This window comes from Aegilops tauschii, unplaced genomic scaffold (assembly GCF_002575655.3).
Source record: "Aegilops tauschii subsp. strangulata cultivar AL8/78 unplaced genomic scaffold, Aet v6.0 ptg000809l_obj, whole genome shotgun sequence".
Lineage (NCBI taxonomy): Eukaryota > Viridiplantae > Streptophyta > Magnoliopsida > Poales > Poaceae > Aegilops > Aegilops tauschii.
In genome coordinates, this window is record NW_027333037.1 from 29,347 (window position 1) to 48,167 (window position 18,821).

The window sequence follows — 18,821 nt, forward strand, 5'->3', positions numbered from 1 at the left end:
TTTGCCAGCGAAAGCTTGGTTCGGCATCAGCTAGAACCATCAATGGTGGCGCCTGCGGACGTCGTTACCTCGTTGGAGGCATTGTGGGGCAATTCGTGTTCCCTGTGTGCCCCGGGGGAAACCCCATATTTGGGCTTTTCCGGATCGGACGATGACGAGGTTCCTGCATCATCACCCTCATGGGGGAATCATCTTTGGGGCTGTACACCGGCTAGAGGGATAAGTGTTTTGCTTGGTGGCTGGGTGCGGGTCTCAGTATATTTCTCATGTGGTGATCAAGGTGGGCGGCGTGCCATCCAGAATATTGACGACGGCGAATCTTGGCGGCAAGGTGCAGCGGGGTCTCGGCGCTGGATACCATTCAAAGGACGTTCACAAGAGGCAGTCGCTATTTGGCCGTGGTGGCGTTAACGGCAGAAGCGTTTGACAAGATCAGTGCATTGATTGCTCCTGAAGATAAGACTGCAGAAGAAGGCGGCAACGGATTCTACAGCGTGCGCATGCGGCGCATGCAGAGGGTTTGCTAGACCGGTTAGTGCTCCCGGCAAGCCGGCGGGCGGCTTGGTGAGGCCACATCATCAGTCTTGTAGCTAGAGCGAAAATTGTTGTCAGGATGGCTTTGGGTTGATCTATGTTTCTATTTTGTATGTTGAATAATGCAATAAAGATGGCTGTATGCATTGCTCGATGCAGAGGCCATGTACAATCCTCCTTTTCAAAAAGAAAAAAAAAACTAGTTTTCCCATGTGGAAGCCAATGCAAACGTATATCATATAGTTGTCCAGAATGGATATGTCCGACACTGCCTACATGCGTACTATTTTTTTCTAACCATGCCTTTAAGATATAAGATATATGTGTTGCATTAAGATATAAGAGATGACTGATACATTGTCTTACAATGTCTCACAAAACCAAAGGAAAAAAAAAACGAAAACACTAATCAAAAGGCAGGCCAAGGGGCAGTACTACGACCCAACTACTAGGAACCTAGCAACCTAAACAAGGACATAGTGACCAGAATTGCGGCACCACTCCAAACAAGAAATCTCCATTATAGAGAGAAACTACCAGAACTAGCTAAAGCCCAAGATTTTGCATCGGTCTTCATTTGATCTAGGATTTGCAGGACTGGATTCTCTTTGTTATCAAAAACCCTACTGGTTCCTTTCCCTGCAGATGCTCCAGGTGATCAACTTGTCTAACAAATTCAGGGTTTTCTCCTGCCACCATAGAGCTAAGCTCCTGCCACCATGGAGCCAAGCTCCTGTAAATTGGCCCACATCAGCAAGATCATGGAGCCAAGCTCCTGCCACCATGGAGCCAAGCTCCTGTAAAGATTCCACATCAGCAAGATCATGCAAGCCTTGCAAACCATTAAGTTTTTATTTTTATTTTTTTAAGCAAAGAATCATTTCTCTAAACATAGAAGAATATACTAGGAAGCTGGATCAGCCCTTCAATATTAAGAAGTCAATTTTATAATTTGTGAAGTACTATAGATTCACTGACCAACAAAGTCTTGCTAGTATTCATGCAAAGGAAAAAGACAGATACAAAAGTTAGATGCAAGAATATTCACCAAGGTGGGTGCAACTACTCAATTTAGTAGGGCGGCGAATTTGCAGTACTATAGCACATATGAGGACTGTGTTGTTTTTTGTTTGTTCACACTAGTACTATAGTACAACACCACAACTATAACCTTCTAGCACATGCAAGCCACGACTTACCTACTTAGTCACATATGATGGCCATCTTGTTATTCTGTTTATTCACACTAGTACTATATTACATCACCACAACTGTAACCTTGTAGCAAATGCAAGCCCTCCATATTCCATTGTCTGACACATGCAAACACTCCACATCATAAAGAGCACGCAAGCCTTCCAAACTATCAAATTTTAATTTTATGTTTTCAACAACGAATCATTTCGCTGAATCTAGAACGCCACGAGCCACTATGACGTGCAGTCATCCTCTATATACTTGGCGACAATGCGGAGAGTATCATTATCTTATATTTTAATATTATTATTGACTAACATATTCCACATAATCAACTTATCAATTTTTTTATATTCTGGGAATAAAGCATATCACCAAAGCTACAAGGTTAAGAGCCACCATGATGTGCAGAGTGATATTCTGGAGGGATCTATTGTCATATATTCTAAGTTTATGTTGATAATTGGAATGCTATAATATGGGGCTATTGTCTAGTTTATTGCAGAGAAAAGAGCTTTTGGCGCTGTGAGAAGGCACTTCAAAATTAATTGGCAATCTCATCTGAATCATACGTTCACAATGCATCCACATGACAGTTTCAAATTTGTTTGTTAATAGTACTAGAATATACTCCACCCCGCATATAAGATTTGTTTGATGTCAAACTACACAAAGTTTCGCCAAATTTATATTAAAAAATATCAACATCTACAATACTGAAGTTATATGGTAGGAAAATTTATTTCATGATGCATCCAATTATATTTGATTTCACATTGTGAATATTAATTTATTTTCCTATAAAGTTGGTCAAACTTTACTAAGTTTGACTTCAGGCAAAGTTTTTATCCGGACTAAAAAGAAAAGGAGGAAGTACATGGTGTTGGATCACCCCTCCAACATTTGCCAATTTTCAATTTTTTGGAATTATTATACATTAATCGAAGACAAAGTCATCCTCCCATTCATGTAGAAACATAAACAGATATGGAAGTCTGTAGCAAGAATCTTGGGCAATGTGAGTACAACTACTCACTTTAATATGATGACGACTTAGCCAGTCAGTCACATATAAAGACATCTTATTATTTAATTTATTAAAGTACTATATTATAGCACCACAACTCTAACATACTATAATTACTATTCGTTGACTGAAAGTCAAATGTCGTTGTTCAAGTAGAGACAAACACATATTTGGAAGTCTGGAGCAAGAATCTTAAGCAAAGGTGAGGTACAATTACTCATTAATTTTGATTTGACAACAAGTACTTCGGGAGTGCCATCATGTTGGCATTCACGAAGACATGAAAAATGAAGACCCTTGAACGTGTTGGTATTCATGAAGACACAAAAAATGATAGGAAAGTCAAAATGAATCTTCACACATAAAAATTGTACAAGTGCTCACTTTGGTTTGAAGATTACTTAGCCAGTGAGTCACAAATGATAATTGTGTTGTGTGTTTTCACATTAGTGCATCACCACAGTTATCTGAGTATGACACTTCCATTTTTTTTTCACATTAGGGCTAGCATAACTTCATATGAAAATCATATGTAATTTTATTGTACGCAGAGCAATTTTGTCTTTCGTACCATATGCAGTTCACAAACAGGTCGTCACTGCATAGGCTAATATTTCTGTCGTTGGGTAATCTGCAATGACTATATACATTACAAGCCCTTGTCACTCTCAACCATTTCTTAACAACTTTATGTACGTCAACAACTCAACTTGGCAATCTTTATTTGGGCTTAATGTGTAATGTTGAACATATGTACATTCATTCATGGTAACTGGCCAGTTTTGGTTGACATTAATTTTATCATATACGTTCAACTTGAGTACTTGACAATCTTTTTCCCTCGTCAAAGATTCCCTTCATTTTTAGGAAATCATTGAAACAATTTTTTTAGTATCCATTGACTAACAAAACCTAGTTTGCCCACACAATACAAAACTTTGTACCAAGAATATTCTTAAGCACACACGTCACATATAAGATAGGAAGCGCAAGTGCTCATTTTATTTGATGGCAGCCACACTGAGGTAACATGCATAGGTAAGTGCACTACTCACTTCATCCCATAATATATATAGTACGCCATTCGTTTCACAAAAGTCAAACTTCACAAACTTCGATCAATTTTATATACAAAATTATCTATATTTTAAAATCAAATATATGCCATATTAAAATATATATCGAAATGAATCTAATTGTGTGGATTTAGTACGTATGTTTTATATTTCTGAAAACTGGTTCAAACTATACGTCATATGCACTACATTTTGAAATGAAAGAAGTATTTTGCTCACGTGTAGCTTGACGATATGGTACATGTGAATTCAGGACTTATATTTTTATTAGTGGTGTCACTTTTTTCTGAGACTTTGTGGACAAACTCGAGCGACACGAATTAGTAAACAAAATATCATTTTCACGCGACAAATTAATTATATGATTAGTTAGGAGTAGGGCACTTTGGAGACCGAGCTCCATGGATCCCTTTATTTTGGAAAATTCAAAATTCATAAATTTTGGTTTAAAAAAATTCTGAAAAAATATTCACATGAATGCAAGGATGTAAAGTGTATGTGTGAAAAATTTCAGGATGAAATACCTTGAATTGCGAGTTGCACAAAAACAAACAAAATCATGGACTTTAAAGATGAACAGTACATATGCTAAAAAGCCCCAGATTAGTCTTTTTTGTGTAGCTCACATTTTATTGTATTTCGACCTAAAAATTTGCACACATGTATATTATGTATCTAGCTATATGTGTATTTATTTTCAGAATTTTTTGAAACTGAAAAGTTTGAATTTTGAAGTTTTCAAATAAAGGCCTCCATGGAGCTCGGTCTCCGTTTGGCATTTTCGATTAGTTACTGTACATGTGTCGACTCCTTAGTTATTCCAGGAGGTACGAACGAAGAGCTATTAATTGGTCATAGCTCCTTGCAAAAGAAAATAAGCCCTTTAACGTCATGAACAAATTTTAAAACCAGTGAAGGTTTTCTAGTACGAATAAGTTCTTAACGCAGAAAAATGATTATACAAATGTCATGAATGTCCTGGAAACAATATTAAACCAACGTTAAAAACCAGAAAAAAACACAGAATCAAATCAACGATATAGAAACCACCATATACACACTCTAGTAGGCCGAACCATGAAGGGAGTCCTTGTTGGCAAGTGTACCATCCGGCTCGCTACATGACGAACATAGACACGTCCCCTTGCCTGGGGCCTGCCCAGCTTTAGGCTGTGCACCCCATCTGGGCCGTCGATTGATCGGATTGACTAATCTCTCGCAGCCGCCATATGCTTATTTTCCTGCCGCACACCGACCACCCGGGCAACGCCACATATCGTTGTCCCCTTTGTGCGACTGTGCTATTATGTTATCATATGTTACATCTCCTATCCACCCATACATTATATCAGATGCCTAGAATACATGTGTGACACCGTACGACTCAAATTCCAATTGTTTCTATTTTAACAAAACTCCATATCAAGTCTACACACCGTACGACCCAAAGTCCAATTGTTTCTATTAGCCAGAGATAGAAGTAAAAAATTACGGACCTAAGCTTTAGTTACACAAGGCTTTAGTATAAGTAAATCACAATATTTTAGATATTAATCAAATAACATTGAATTTTGCAATTAATAACATAATTTACATCGATGACACAAGTCACAACTAACACCCAACACATACATAGACCTTAAAAGTAAGTAAATAACAAGGCATATCATAACCAGAGAGGTAGAGGACATGCACAAATGAGCTAGGCAAATAAATCCACACGTGCATATCGGATACAGCAGTTACATGTATAGATTAGCTAGTGCATACATGCATAGATCGACGAAAGGACAGTGGAAGGTGGCCAAGTGGACCCGCAGATGATTGCCTCGGGCAAATACAACATTATCACATCACAGAGAAGGAAAAAAACCACCCGACTGTACCTCTCAAATTTTCATAATATGTTCAGCTTGTCCACGAACCCTCATACCCACCTCGTATGTGGGGAGGATATGACAGTGTCCGGACCTGACCGGACAACCTGCCACGTAGGATTTGGCCCACTCTTGACCACATTTTCTCTTTCGTTGTTCTTTTTTCTCTCTTTTCATACCTATCAATCATATGCATGTGACAAGGCGTCTCGACTACTCCCGGTGGTGCTGCATCAGGATGGCGCGGGCTGCCGGTGCATGCGTGCACTCACGATGGCGAGTGCGGGATCTAGCTAGGATAGGGCATGCATCGAGCTCTCTGCTAGGTGATGGACTTCTGCGTGGGTGGTGAGCAGCCGACAGCGCTATGGACTATGGTCCATGGGTTGGTGGTGGTGATTCAGATCTGGTTGACCGAGCGAGGTGATTGCAGACCGTGCTATAGTGACGTCCTATGGCTCCACGACGATAATGGTCACCGAAAGATTTTCAGGAGTGTTCATCTCTGAAGATCCAATGGTTGACCTCAGCAATGAGATGCAAATTATGGACAACAACTTGACGCAGTGGGATGGTTGTGCAGCGACGAAGGTCACATCGCATGTAGTTGTTGGGATTGTGGAAAAGGGGTCGTGGCAACAACACTTGAGTGACTTCGTTGGTGGTGCTACTTGAGCACTCGATCATGAGCTCCGGGGTGAAAGCCTAGGTCTGGCCCAATCTGGTTAAACCTGGCTATGGCAATGTTTTTACGTCATTGTTAAAGGCATTGCTCGGATATGCTCGGATTTATTTTTCATGGTGAAAACTCCAGCCTTGGTGGTTGGATCCAGTGATGGCAACGCTTGAGTGTCGGTCCCTTCTTGAAGGCATTGATGTTGATGAACCTCGTCGTTAGTGTGGTGTCATGAGATGGTTGGTGCAGATATGGTTGTTGTAGTAATTTTCCGATCATGGATCTGATTCGCCTTGGGTTTACTTTTTTTCCTTGCCTAAGCATAGCTTTGGTCTTAAATGACCTTTCTATTTGCCGTCGTATTTTTTATGTCTGTGTTGGTGTTGACTGTTTGCATCCTATCTATGTAGAGGCTGGGTGTGTGCTCTTTAGTTTTGAATACATTTGATGCTACTTTCTGAGCCAATAAAATTCACCCTTTATCGAAAATACTCATGGTTCAACGTGTACTTTTGCAATAGAAGATACACGACATGATTCATGTGGAAATCCTCAGCTATTTATGAACAAATATTTTGTGAAGGAATGCAGATAATTATTTGAACTAATTATGGAAGTCCACAATGAAATGCAACTATTAATGAGAAAACATATGCATAATCTTTTAATGGATTGCAACCAAATTATATTGCCAAACATTTGAAAAAAATTTGTACACACCATTTAAGTAATAAAGTATATATGGCCGACTGTCGTAAGTCATCACCACTGACATAAAACTCCATAGCCATAAATATCTAGCTCTATTTACGCTGGAGATTTCACAGGGAAGAATTTTATTTGGTGGTTAAAAATACTTTGTTGCAAAAAAGCTTTGTTCTGTTTGAGATAAATAGGTTGCTAACCATCACTCCACTAACTCATGTTTAACATCTGGTGACCCAAAAGTATTATATATACGTAATATTTTTTTTGCAAAGATATCAAATATGTCATTTTTGCAAAGATATTTTACAAATGCATGCTCCTCTCTTTTCCGAAAAACATGAATCAAAATGTGCCACCATCGGCTAAAAAATTCAGTTAACAGATATCAAATGGTTGTCTTAGTGGAACTGTTTTTTTTCCGATAAACTCTAAAGAGAAACTATTTAAGATGGTCTATACTCAACTGTTTCAGCAAATTGTTTGGGGTAAGAAGTTGCTTCCGTACCAGTACTACAATCCCAAGAAGAGAAATTTCAAGATGCACCAAATTGTTTGGACTGTAAGTCTATTTTGATCCAATGGCCTAGATTAAGTATGGTGACGTATTATCAAATGGCTTTCTATATCGAGATTTATCATAATGGATAACAAATATTAGAATTATTCATATATGGAAGCATATTGCTCTATTGGCTTATCACCATGTTGCCGCCACAGGTCCACCTAGCCTCCGGTGGCCCTAGGGCCATGGGGGCGCAGTGGGCTTTGGTAATGGCTGGCTGGAGGGCTCCGTTGTTAGTCATTCCTTTGGTTTTTGTTAAGGTTTGTGTTCTGCTCTGGAAGGCAAGACAGCGGCGGCTCCCTGAAGATGGAATAAATGTCTCGTTGCCTAGCATCGTTGTTAGCCCCCGTTTCGATGATGGGGCTAGCATCGTTAGTGGGCGTATGGAGGTGTGTCTCCGGCGGATCTATCCACGGTGGATTTGCTCGGATCTGATTATTGTTCGTCTGTGTTCGTGCGTCTTCGGGTTGGATCCTTCTGATCTATGTTATTCTTCATCGACGGCGGTTGCTAACATATCACATGGAAGGGGCGGAGTCGCAATGCAGGGCAGGGGAGAGAGGAGAGGTGCGACCCTCCTCAGCGGCTGGGCTCCGGCCGGCGACCGGCGAGGGTGGCGAGCCGGCGATGGTTAGGGCGCCGGGAGTTGGTATGAGGCAGATGGAGGAATGGTTCTGCTCCAGACGAGGGCGTGGCTACTGCGTTCGTCTTGGGTTGACAGGTAAGTGTTATTGGGCTGTTTTGTTCGGCCCAGTGTGAAATCCATAGGTATATAGGCTAATCAAAAAAACCAGGTGGGCCTGGGCCCACCTGTCCACCCTGTAGCTCAGTCCCTGAGCATAGACGTGACGTTTGGAGCAAATATATGTAGTCATGTTATACATTATTTTGTTATGTAGGCGTCCCATTGATTTCATTCAAATAGTTTTCTCTTTTGATACAACATTTTATCACATGCTTCATATGCTTTACTGTTTTTAAAATATAATGTAAGTGCACTTCTAAATTTGTTTCTGCACTTAGAGTTCAGGCAGCACCACGCGGTGCATCATCTAGTTTTTATAACACCACACAATAGAATAAGGAGAAAACTGGGTAGGTCTGAAAAGTAGGGGTAATATGAGTAGTGGGTTTGAGTTAGGGGCAGAAATGGAATTGTCCCTTAAAAGAATTACTCGATTTACTTATATATACCCGAGTCAGCACTGCATGACTCGATCTGCAATGTGTGGTACAAATGCTCACTTTAATATGACGACGACTTAGCCAGCCAGTCACATATAATAACCGTGTTATGATTTAATTTATTCACACTAGTACTCCAGTACAGCACCACAACTCTAACATATGAGAATTACTATTCGTTGACTGAAAGCCAAATGTCGTTGTTCAAGTCGAGACAAACACATATTTGAAAGTCCCGAACAAGAATCTTAAGCAGAGGTGAGGTACAGTTGCTCATTAATTTTGATTTGACAACAAGTATTTGGGGAGTACCATCATCTTGGTATTCATGAAGACACAAAAAATGAAGACCCTCGAACGTCTTGGTATTCATGAAGACACAAAAAATGATAGGAAAGTCAAAAAGAATCTTCACACATAAAAATTGTACAAGTGCTCACTTTGGTTTGAAGATTACATAGCCAGTCAGTCGCATATGATAATTGTGTTGTGCTTTTCACACTAGTGCATCACCACAACTATCTGAGTATGACACTTCATAACAACTTCTCATTTTTTTTCACATTAGGGCTAGGATAACTTCGTATGCAATTTTATTGTACGCAGAGCAATTTTATCTGTTGTACCATATGCAGTTCACAAGCAGGTCGTCACTGCAAATGCTATTGTTTCGGTCATTGGGTAATCTACAATGACTAGATCCATTACAAGCCCCTGTTACTCTCAACCCTTTCTTAACAGCTTTAGGTACATCGACAACTCAACTTGCCAATCTTTTGTACATGCTTGGCAGCTGGGCATTTTTATTTGACATTGATTTTATCATATACGTTCAACTTCAGTTCTTGATATCTAATTTTCCTAGTGAAGGGTGCCCTTCATTTTCAAATGATCATTCAGACCAATTTTTACTATTCGCCGACTAACTAAATTAAACCTAGTTTGTCCACCTGATACGAAAGCTTTACGCCCAGAATATTCTTAAGCACACACCTCACTTATACGATAGGAAGCGCAAGTGCCGCTTTATTTAACAAAAAACGTTGTCAGCCACATCGACGTGACATGCACATAGGTAAATTATGTGCTCTCTTTATCAAATAATACAGTATGCATTGGTTTTTGCAAACGTCAAACTTCACGAACTTCGGTAGAAGTGTATAAAGAAAGGTATATATATCTACAACATCCATTTATTTATTTACTCTGTATATAAGATTTGTCTTTAGTCAGACTTCGTAAAGTTTGACCAAATTAATGCAGTGAATCTAATGGTGTGGATTCAGTGTTCTAGATGCTTACACTATTTTATTCTAAAAAGCTGGTTAGAGTTTATGTAATTTGACTTACAAAAATCTCATATGACCCACATTTTGGACCGGATGGAGCATAATTTTGCTTGAGTGTAGCCTGACGAGGGACATGGTACGCATACATTCCGAACAATATTTCCTAATAGTGGTCGATTTTTATTTTAGTTTTTGAGAGACTTTGTGAACAAACTCGAACGACATGAATCAGTAAAAAAATACTAATTTTGTGTGACAAAACATAAATGTATGATTTGTTGTATATGTGTTGGCTCCCGAGTTCTTTCAAGAGAAAAACAAGTCCTTTCGCAATTGATTTCTTTAAAAATAGTTTGACCAACTTTATAGAAAAATAATAATATCTACTAGCCAAATAAATACAATGTGAGTATACATATTTCATACCCTCTCTATCCATAGATAGATATGACCTAATGCGTTTTCAAGGCTAACTTTGACCAAATTTTAGAACAATAATATATGACATGCAAGTTACACGAAGCATATTGTCAAATTCGGACGTGAAAGGAGCTTCCAACGATATAATTTCACACTATACATCTCATATACTATTAACCTTATCAATAGTCAAAGGCAGTCTCGAAAAACACATCAGACCCTATATTTATGGACGGAGGGATTAATAGGTCTATTAATATTTATTTAGTATTGTAAGTGTTCGTATTTTTACTATAAACATGTTAGAAATGCCCCTAATTTTCCTACTACCAAATTACCAAAAGAGGGTGGACTGTTCAGAATGCATTGAAAATGCACGAGGCATGATCCTTCTAGACATGAATGGTATATGTGGCCACGTGTGGTAATGGAAGGAGTCTCTAACTGATAAAACAATTATATGTACGTCAGGGATGCAGGCTCCCCGGCTGTCCTATAAATACCCGGAGAACTAACAAACTTAGATGCACCAAGCAAGACTGTCCTCAAGCACAAGTCTTAAAATATCTGTCTATTACCGATCCGTTCCACAAATTGCCTTCTATCCTACTCCATATAACATCCTTCCCAGCTCATCCAAAGATGACTCTTGGTACTCTTGTTATCATGGTGACTTTGCTGGTGTATTTTTTCTTGAAGAATAAAAGAGTGCTATTGTCCCAGCAGCAACGGGGGCGACGAGGCAGGCTGCCCCCAGGGCCTGCCACGCTGCCCATCATCGGTAACATGCACCAGCTGATTCTGAACAAGCCAGCGGTATTCCGGTGGATCCATGGCCTGCTCAAGGAGATGAACACAGACATCATGTGCCTCCGTCTTGGGGCTACTCATGTCATTGTTGTCGCATGCCCACAGATAGCCTGTGAGGTACTGCGAAAAAAAGATGAAGTTTTCGCCTCCCGTCCCACCACCTTCGCCTCAGGCTTATTCAGCTTCGGGTACAAGGGCTCCATCTTCTCACCACACGGAGAGCAGTGGAAGAAGATGAGGCGTGTCCTCACTGTTGAGATCCTCGCCTCGTCCATGGAGCGAAAGCTCTACCACCTCAGGAAAGAGGAGTACGACCACCTTGTGAGGTACATTAATAAAACTTATTGCAGCGACATGGCATGTCCAGGCAACATTGTCAACGTCCGTCATGTAACCCAACACTTCGTTGGTAACATGATAAGAAGGCTTGTGTTCGGTAAAAGATACTTCAGTGACCTACCAGCTTCATCCACTAGTGGGCCTGGACATGATGAGGTGGCACATGTTGCCGCTCTCTTCACGGCCCTCAACCATCTCTACAGCTTTTGCGTGTCCGACTACTTCCCAGCCCTTATAGGCCTTGACATGGATGGCCAAGAAAAGGTTTCGAAGGATGCCATGCAAACACTCAACCGGTTGCATGATCCCATTATAGAGGAGCGGATCCACGAAAGGTCATCCACTCTTGAGAAATGTGGTGAAAAGAAAGAGGCGAGAGACTTTTTGGACGTCCTAGTTCATCTAAAAGATGCAGAGGGACAACCATTGCTGTCCCTACAAGAAATTAGAGCACAAACAGCGGTTAGTATGTCTCCTTAAGCTCGATAGAAAGTTCATTAATTGTTCTTTGAGCCATATTATACATGTATTGACCTTTTCTGTTGCGTTGTACTAATTACTTTATTTATTCTCACATCTATGGATGTAGGAAATGATGTTTGCAGCAGTCGATAACCCATCTAATGCGGTTGAGTGGGCACTTGCTGAGATGATGAACGTGCCAGAGATCATGCAAAAAGCAACTGAGGAACTCGACACCGTTGTCGGTAAAGACAGACTAGTCGAAGAGTCTGACATTCCTCGGCTAAACTATCTCAAATCGTGCATCCGGGAGGCCTTCCGCATACACCCATACCATGCTCTTAATGTACCCCATGTCGCCATGGCGGACACAACTGTTGCTGGCTACACAATCCCCAAGGATAGCCACATACTTTTAAGCCGGCTTGGACTTGGCCGCAATCCCAAGATCTGGACTGAACCACTGGAGTTTCAACCTGAGAGGCATTTGAACACTGCGAATGTACTTCTCACTGATCCAGGCCTACGTTTCATTTCATTTAGCAGTGGGAGGAGGGGTTGTCCTGGGATGTCACTTGGTACCTCTATGACAATGATGTTGTTTGCAAGGATGTTGCAGGGATTCACTTGGACAAAGCTTCCCGGCGTTAAGAGTATCAGTCTCCAAGAACGCAATGCGGGCCTTGCACTAGCTAAACCCCTTGTTCTGCAAGCTACACCACGTTTGGCTGCACATCTCTATATATATGATCCAGCTAAAAAGATTTAATACGCGTTTTCTCATTTATGTATCAATAAAATGTATCTGGAACTAGTGTGTGTTACATGTTTCTGGCGCTGCGTTCGGTTCTCTTGTAATGTTATGACACTGCATGTGTGTACAAACGAAGCAATCGATGTGTGTACTTATCATTATGTAAAACAAAACCTCTGTATTTTCCATTATGGTGTACCATGCAAATAATCCTTGGAACTGCACAAAAGTTTTATGTTTATGGTGTATACATGCCTGCCTGTACAATTGTGTGCCCAGCTTTGACCCCGTCTTACCATTATGTCACTCATGCATTGATATGTTCTGTATTGCTAACTTGTTGTTCTATGAACTAAGTTTTTTTATTCTATTAACTAGGGTTTCTTTTGTCATGAGAAATCTTTTCTTCTGAGATATAAAAGCTGTATCAAGGGGGTCTCAGCAGCGGCAGCAGCTAGCGGATGATCCTCCAACATTGGATAGCACCGTCCCATCCATGCCGAGAAGCAGCGTTAGTTCCGCCCCCGGGCGACGCACTGCTGGATAGATACCCTGTGGATGACATCATAGAGAACACTAACTGTGAGCTACACTTCAAAATGAAGAACATATCCATGAAGGTGGCGGACGCCGTTGCTTTTACAAATCCCCCCGAAGCAACCTTCCATTGCAACGCGATTCCAGCGGGCTATGCTCGTGTCTTGGTTGATGAGGTGGTGGACCAATATTCGGGGCTAGAGCTTGACATTCCTGGAGGTGACGACGAGCACACACTAGGAGAGGCCATACATCGTATCATCCTATGGAGAAAGGATTGCATCATCTTTCGAAGGCCACCGACACCGCGTCAGCCGACTCCTCCTCGAAGTCCGCCACCGAGTCAGCAGACTCCCGCTCCTCCAAGTCCACGAACGCGTGAGCCGACTCCTCCTCGAAGTCCGCCACTGTGTCAGCAGACTCTCACTCCTCCAAGTCCACGAACGCGTGAGCCGACTCCTCCTCGAAGTCCGCCACCGTATCAGGAGACTCCCGCTCCTCCAAGTCCACCAATGCGTGAGCAGACTCCTGCTCCAACTCAGCCACGTCAGCCGTCTCTGCCGCCTCAACAATCGCAGAAGAGACAAGCCGCAACTATGGTGCGTAACGGTACGAGTCGAGGTAGTACAGGAGGTACAGGCGCAGACAAGCGATATAAATATGGTCCAAGCCTCGCTCCTCTTCCTCAGAGGCCTTACGACATGACCGAGGAGCAAAACGAAGCCATAGTGCGGGCCCAAGTGGATGCCCATTTTGGACCGAAACCGGCTCCGCCGCCAAGGGAGAAAGTGCCTGAAAAAGTTATTGACCACTTTATTCATATGGCAAGAAAACCAGCTCCCAAGCCTGTTGACTCAGACTATGAGCGCCAAATCAGGAAGGCACATCGAGCATGACTACAGAAAGAAGCGAGCTCGAGCTCGAGCCAACAAGCAGCTGTCAAAAAATGCGGGAAAACCGTTCCCCAGCTGGGAGAACAGGCGGCGCAATCGATCCCCCCGCTTGTTGTGCCAACAACACATGAAATTACGCGCGCCCAATATTATTGTGGGCAAACCGTTCCCCAGCTGGACAATCTGGTAATAACCGAGGAGCATATAATGCAGGCTGGAATGCTCAAGATCACTGTTGGACAACTCCTTGAGCTCGAGCCCATGTCTCCGCTTAGAGAGGAGGAAATAAAACGGAAATATGTCCAGGGCCAACCTTTGGTCAAGCCCGAGGAGGTCAAGAACCTCCCAACGAGAATGGTTAATATGATACAAAATAATCTGACAAGGCTTACATTTAAATAGTCAACATCTGATCAACTCAAGATGGTGGTGTATGTATAGCAGGTGCAAATGTTTTGTGGCATATTTGGAATCCAAACCATTTTGAAAGGTAATTGTGCATCTGAGTAGGTCTTTACTGATATATACGATTTCCACCCCCACCCCACCGTCACATCCCAAGCTGATGATTTCCTTCAACTCTTTCTTCATTTTGTTTAGCTAAGGCCCATGAATATTAAGCAAATTTTCGGTTTGTCAATTGTATTTGATTTTGCCCTGTTGGTGCAACGAGCATTTCTTTCGATTATATTTCATATAGTTAGCCTCCCTTCTTGGTTGCATTTTGTTTTACGCCTTGTACGCAATGGGTTCATCTAGTGTGGATGAAATGATCCATTAATAAGGAAATGATCCATGACATCATTGGCATGATATTTTAGGATTTTGTTAATATTTGTTCCATATCTCTCTGATTCTCCTTCGAATTGTGCTTTTAGTGGATAACTAAAATAGATGACAAGATGTTTTGTTAGTTGGGATTAGAACTAATGTTTTTTGGACTCTAGATGGTTAAGTCTTAGCACCACACACAGAAACGCAGCTTTCCATGGTCTACATTGTCATTCTCTAGAATGTTTGGAGAAATCGCAATGCCAAGGTCTTCTATGATCAATGTGCCGCGCCCTCTATTTTTATGCGCAACATTGCCACCATTCATCTCAGATTGGTACCTGTGGGTTACTAGTAGCGTTGATTACATCTTCTAGTTGATGCTAGTTGGTTTACTTGATGGAAGATTATATGTTCGAATCCTTAATCATATACAGTACCCATCTGTTCTTGAACATGAATATGTTTGTGAGTATTTACTTTTTTTTCTTGAGGACATGGGAGAAGTCTTATTATAAGTATATATGTGAAGATGTATGCGTGAAACTTTTTTAATTTTTTGTGGGCAATTAGAAATGGGTTTTCCAAAGTGGGTTCATATGCCCATGAGTTCATCCATGCACTTTCCGTTCCAGATTCATATGCACTTGCCAATTTTGAATCATTAAGAAGATTTTTTTTCTAAGACACCTCGCCTGTGCAGTTTTGAATGTAGATGCGGGAGTTGTTGTCTCTCTTATGTTATCTAATTAAACTCCACTCCCCGGGCGCTCCGGCGGCGGAAGGGTGGGGGAGCGGGAACCCCGGATCTGGTTGTCCGGTGTGGAAATAGGATGTGGGCTTGCGTCTAAGGCGGTTCCATGGAAGGGAACAATCTCGACGCAAATGAAAATAATGTTCTCCCAATCCTTGCTCCACCTCAACGACGGCTCACCGGGCTTCAGTGCTAAAGGACAAGTGGATGTTGGGCCTGGTCTTGCTGTGGAGGCGGCGGCGGCAGCAGTACTGTTGTCATTTTGTCCTCGGGCTCCGTCCGTGTCGTGGCAGCGGCTTATGCAGCATCACTTGGAAGCTTCGAGAGTTTGTGCAGGCCTTGGGAGGCTGGCTTGTTTGCTTTCTTAGGTAGCAGCCACAGTGTGCCACGTTCTAGTGCTTCTGTGTCGGCTTGGTCAGCTTCGAGGCTCTCAACTCTTGGACTTCGAATATGGCGACTACGACTTTTCACCCTGAAGTGCCGGTCTGAGCATATCCTACCAATGCCTTACAAGGTAACGACGTAAAAACATCATCATTGCTAGGTATAACCATAACCAAATTGGTTTTAACCTAGGCTTTCACCCCGGAGCTCGAGTCGGGTGCTCGAGTAACACCACCATCGACATCACTCATGTGTTGTCACCACCACTATTTCGCGACCCCAGCTGAATGTGTGACCACTGCCGCTGCACAACCATCCCTATGCATCAAGCCGTCGTCCATAGTTTGCATCTCAGTGCAGAAGTCAACCACTGGATCTAAAGGGAGAGACCCTCACAAAGATCTTTCGATGGCCGTACCAATCCGTTGGTCAATGCCTCGGGAACACCGACGACATCAACACGACACCATGCCTTGTTGGATTGATCGATCCCCAAGTCCCCAGAGAAATTCCCCTGGCGCAGCCACCAGCGATCATTGCTCGACAATGTTTTCTGGTGCCTGAAGCGGGAGGATGGGGAGGCGGTGATGCTGCCTTGTGTGACTGCCCCAGCCACCTCACGGAGACAACGCGGAGGTATGATCTGGTTTTCCGGGACAGTGAAAACCAGGGGCCGCCGTCCGAGACCAGCACGCTATCGGAGTCCACATGCTGCCGCCCAGTAGATCCGTGATGGGCCTCCCTGACAGTGACCTCCACTCATGCATGAGGCCCAGCCGCGCCTCCGCGAGCGTCCGCCTTTGCATCCACCGGCGTGAATTAGCAGCACTCTCGTGTTCCACACGCGCCCCAAGCGGCGCAGCCTCAGGTAGGCATGCCTGGCCATCATAGGAGCAATCACACGACAAGGGAAGGAGGATACGATGCTGCTCCCTGATGGCCGAGATCTGCATGCCTACCCTCCCAGCAAGATGCTCCGCCGCCGCCTCCCTGGACTCTGCACAGGCTTCGCCGATGGGCTCCTCAGGCAGCGGTGAGATGAGAGTGAGAGGTGCTCGGCCTAGGAGCGCCGCTGGTGGGCTACCCACGAGCGGCCAGGTAGGGGCGACTCGGGGGCTGGGCGATCCTTTTTTTAGGCTGTTCTGTTTTCATTTCTCAGGAGCGATCTCTCGATATACTAGGATTATCCCTTTAAGTTTTCTACGAATGGGTAATTCATTGCAAGATGCGTAAATCTGATATTTATTTTGTATTTCATTATAGATAGGCCTGAATATGGAAAGATTATCATATCTCCATAATATACTCATGAAATAGATAATTTTCATATGTGGTAAGAAGGAACGATGACCACTGGTTCTACGTCTGCTGCCACAAGCACTAATTCGCATGATTGAACATCTATATAAGGAAGATATGAGGCACTAGAAATGGCTTGCCATTTCCCGTCACCGAGCTTTGTGAAGTCTACCATTTCATAGTAGGCACTTTATCAAAGGTCCTCATAGTTATCGGCATCATCATCGCCACCTCCATTTAGGTAAAACCCTAGTACTCCATCAATAGGATTAGACTAGTATAAAAAGGGCATTATGGGAGATATAAAGAGATGATTCCCATAGCTAAAACCACTTGCCGTGTAAAATAACCACTTCTCCAAATTATGATGTTAATCGAAGCATAGCACTTGCATATCATTGTTTCATGCAATGTTGGAATGTTCAAAATGGTTTCCAACTCAAACAAAAGCGAAGCTATGATTTCTTGAAAGCAATGTTGGAATACCTTGGACTGGAGCCACAGCGAATTTTGGAAAAAATAGAGATAATATTCTATTTGGGCCGGTCAACACCGTCCTGATAACCCAAATCCCTTCCGACAAAGCCTTTAGGCCTATAGCCTATTAAATCGCTCAAGCTCTGTCAAAGGGAAGGCAACCACAGCCCTACCACACGTAAGCCCCTCGGTCTTACCCACCACTAGTAAACTCCTTATAGGTAGGGTCGCATTAGTGGTGGGCAGGCTGGGTGCAAAAAGATTCCTGCCACAGTTATCTTTTCTAGAGACCAGTGGGGAGTGCAAAAAGATGCTCGCCACTGGAATTAAGTTATCTGTGGAGAGCGAAAATTACTGCCTGCCACTGGTTTTCTAGACATAGGTTAGCCATGCGCCAACAATACCAGTCGCGAATACCATACACTTGCCCGCCACTAGTAGTTAGATCAGCAGTGGTGGGAGGTATACCAGTGGCAAGCACCATCCTTTGCCGGCCACTACTCAAACATGTAGGTATTTTGTTTAATTTCATGTTTTTAGATTTTATTATGTTATTGTTTTGTGACATTGGTATTGTATGGAAAATGATTTGAACATTGTAGGTTCCATTATTTGCTATATGTTTTTGACACTTTATTGATAAATTTGTATTTAACTAGATATAATTAAAATTTAATTGCAATTATACATTTAAAACTAATTTTGAAAGGTTGGAATAAAATCATAATTAAGGTATTTATGTGTGATGAAATTATTGTTGCTACTTTCAAGTATAATTATATGTCAAAAT

At 42.3% G+C, this 18,821-nt stretch overlaps 1 protein-coding gene across 1 annotated transcript; it reads left to right on the forward strand.

Annotated features, from left to right (window-relative positions):
* The first annotated feature begins 10,124 nt into the window (after window positions 1–10,124).
* On the forward strand, window positions 10,125–13,253 carry LOC123496973 (tyrosine N-monooxygenase-like). The gene is made up of 2 exons (XM_045232464.1): window positions 10,125–12,162; window positions 12,290–13,253. Exons 1-2 carry the CDS (start codon window positions 11,194–11,196, stop codon window positions 12,929–12,931), a joined length of 1,611 nt encoding a protein of 536 aa, XP_045088399.1. The 5' UTR covers window positions 10,125–11,193; the 3' UTR covers window positions 12,932–13,253.
* The last annotated feature ends 5,568 nt before the right edge of the window (window positions 13,254–18,821 follow it).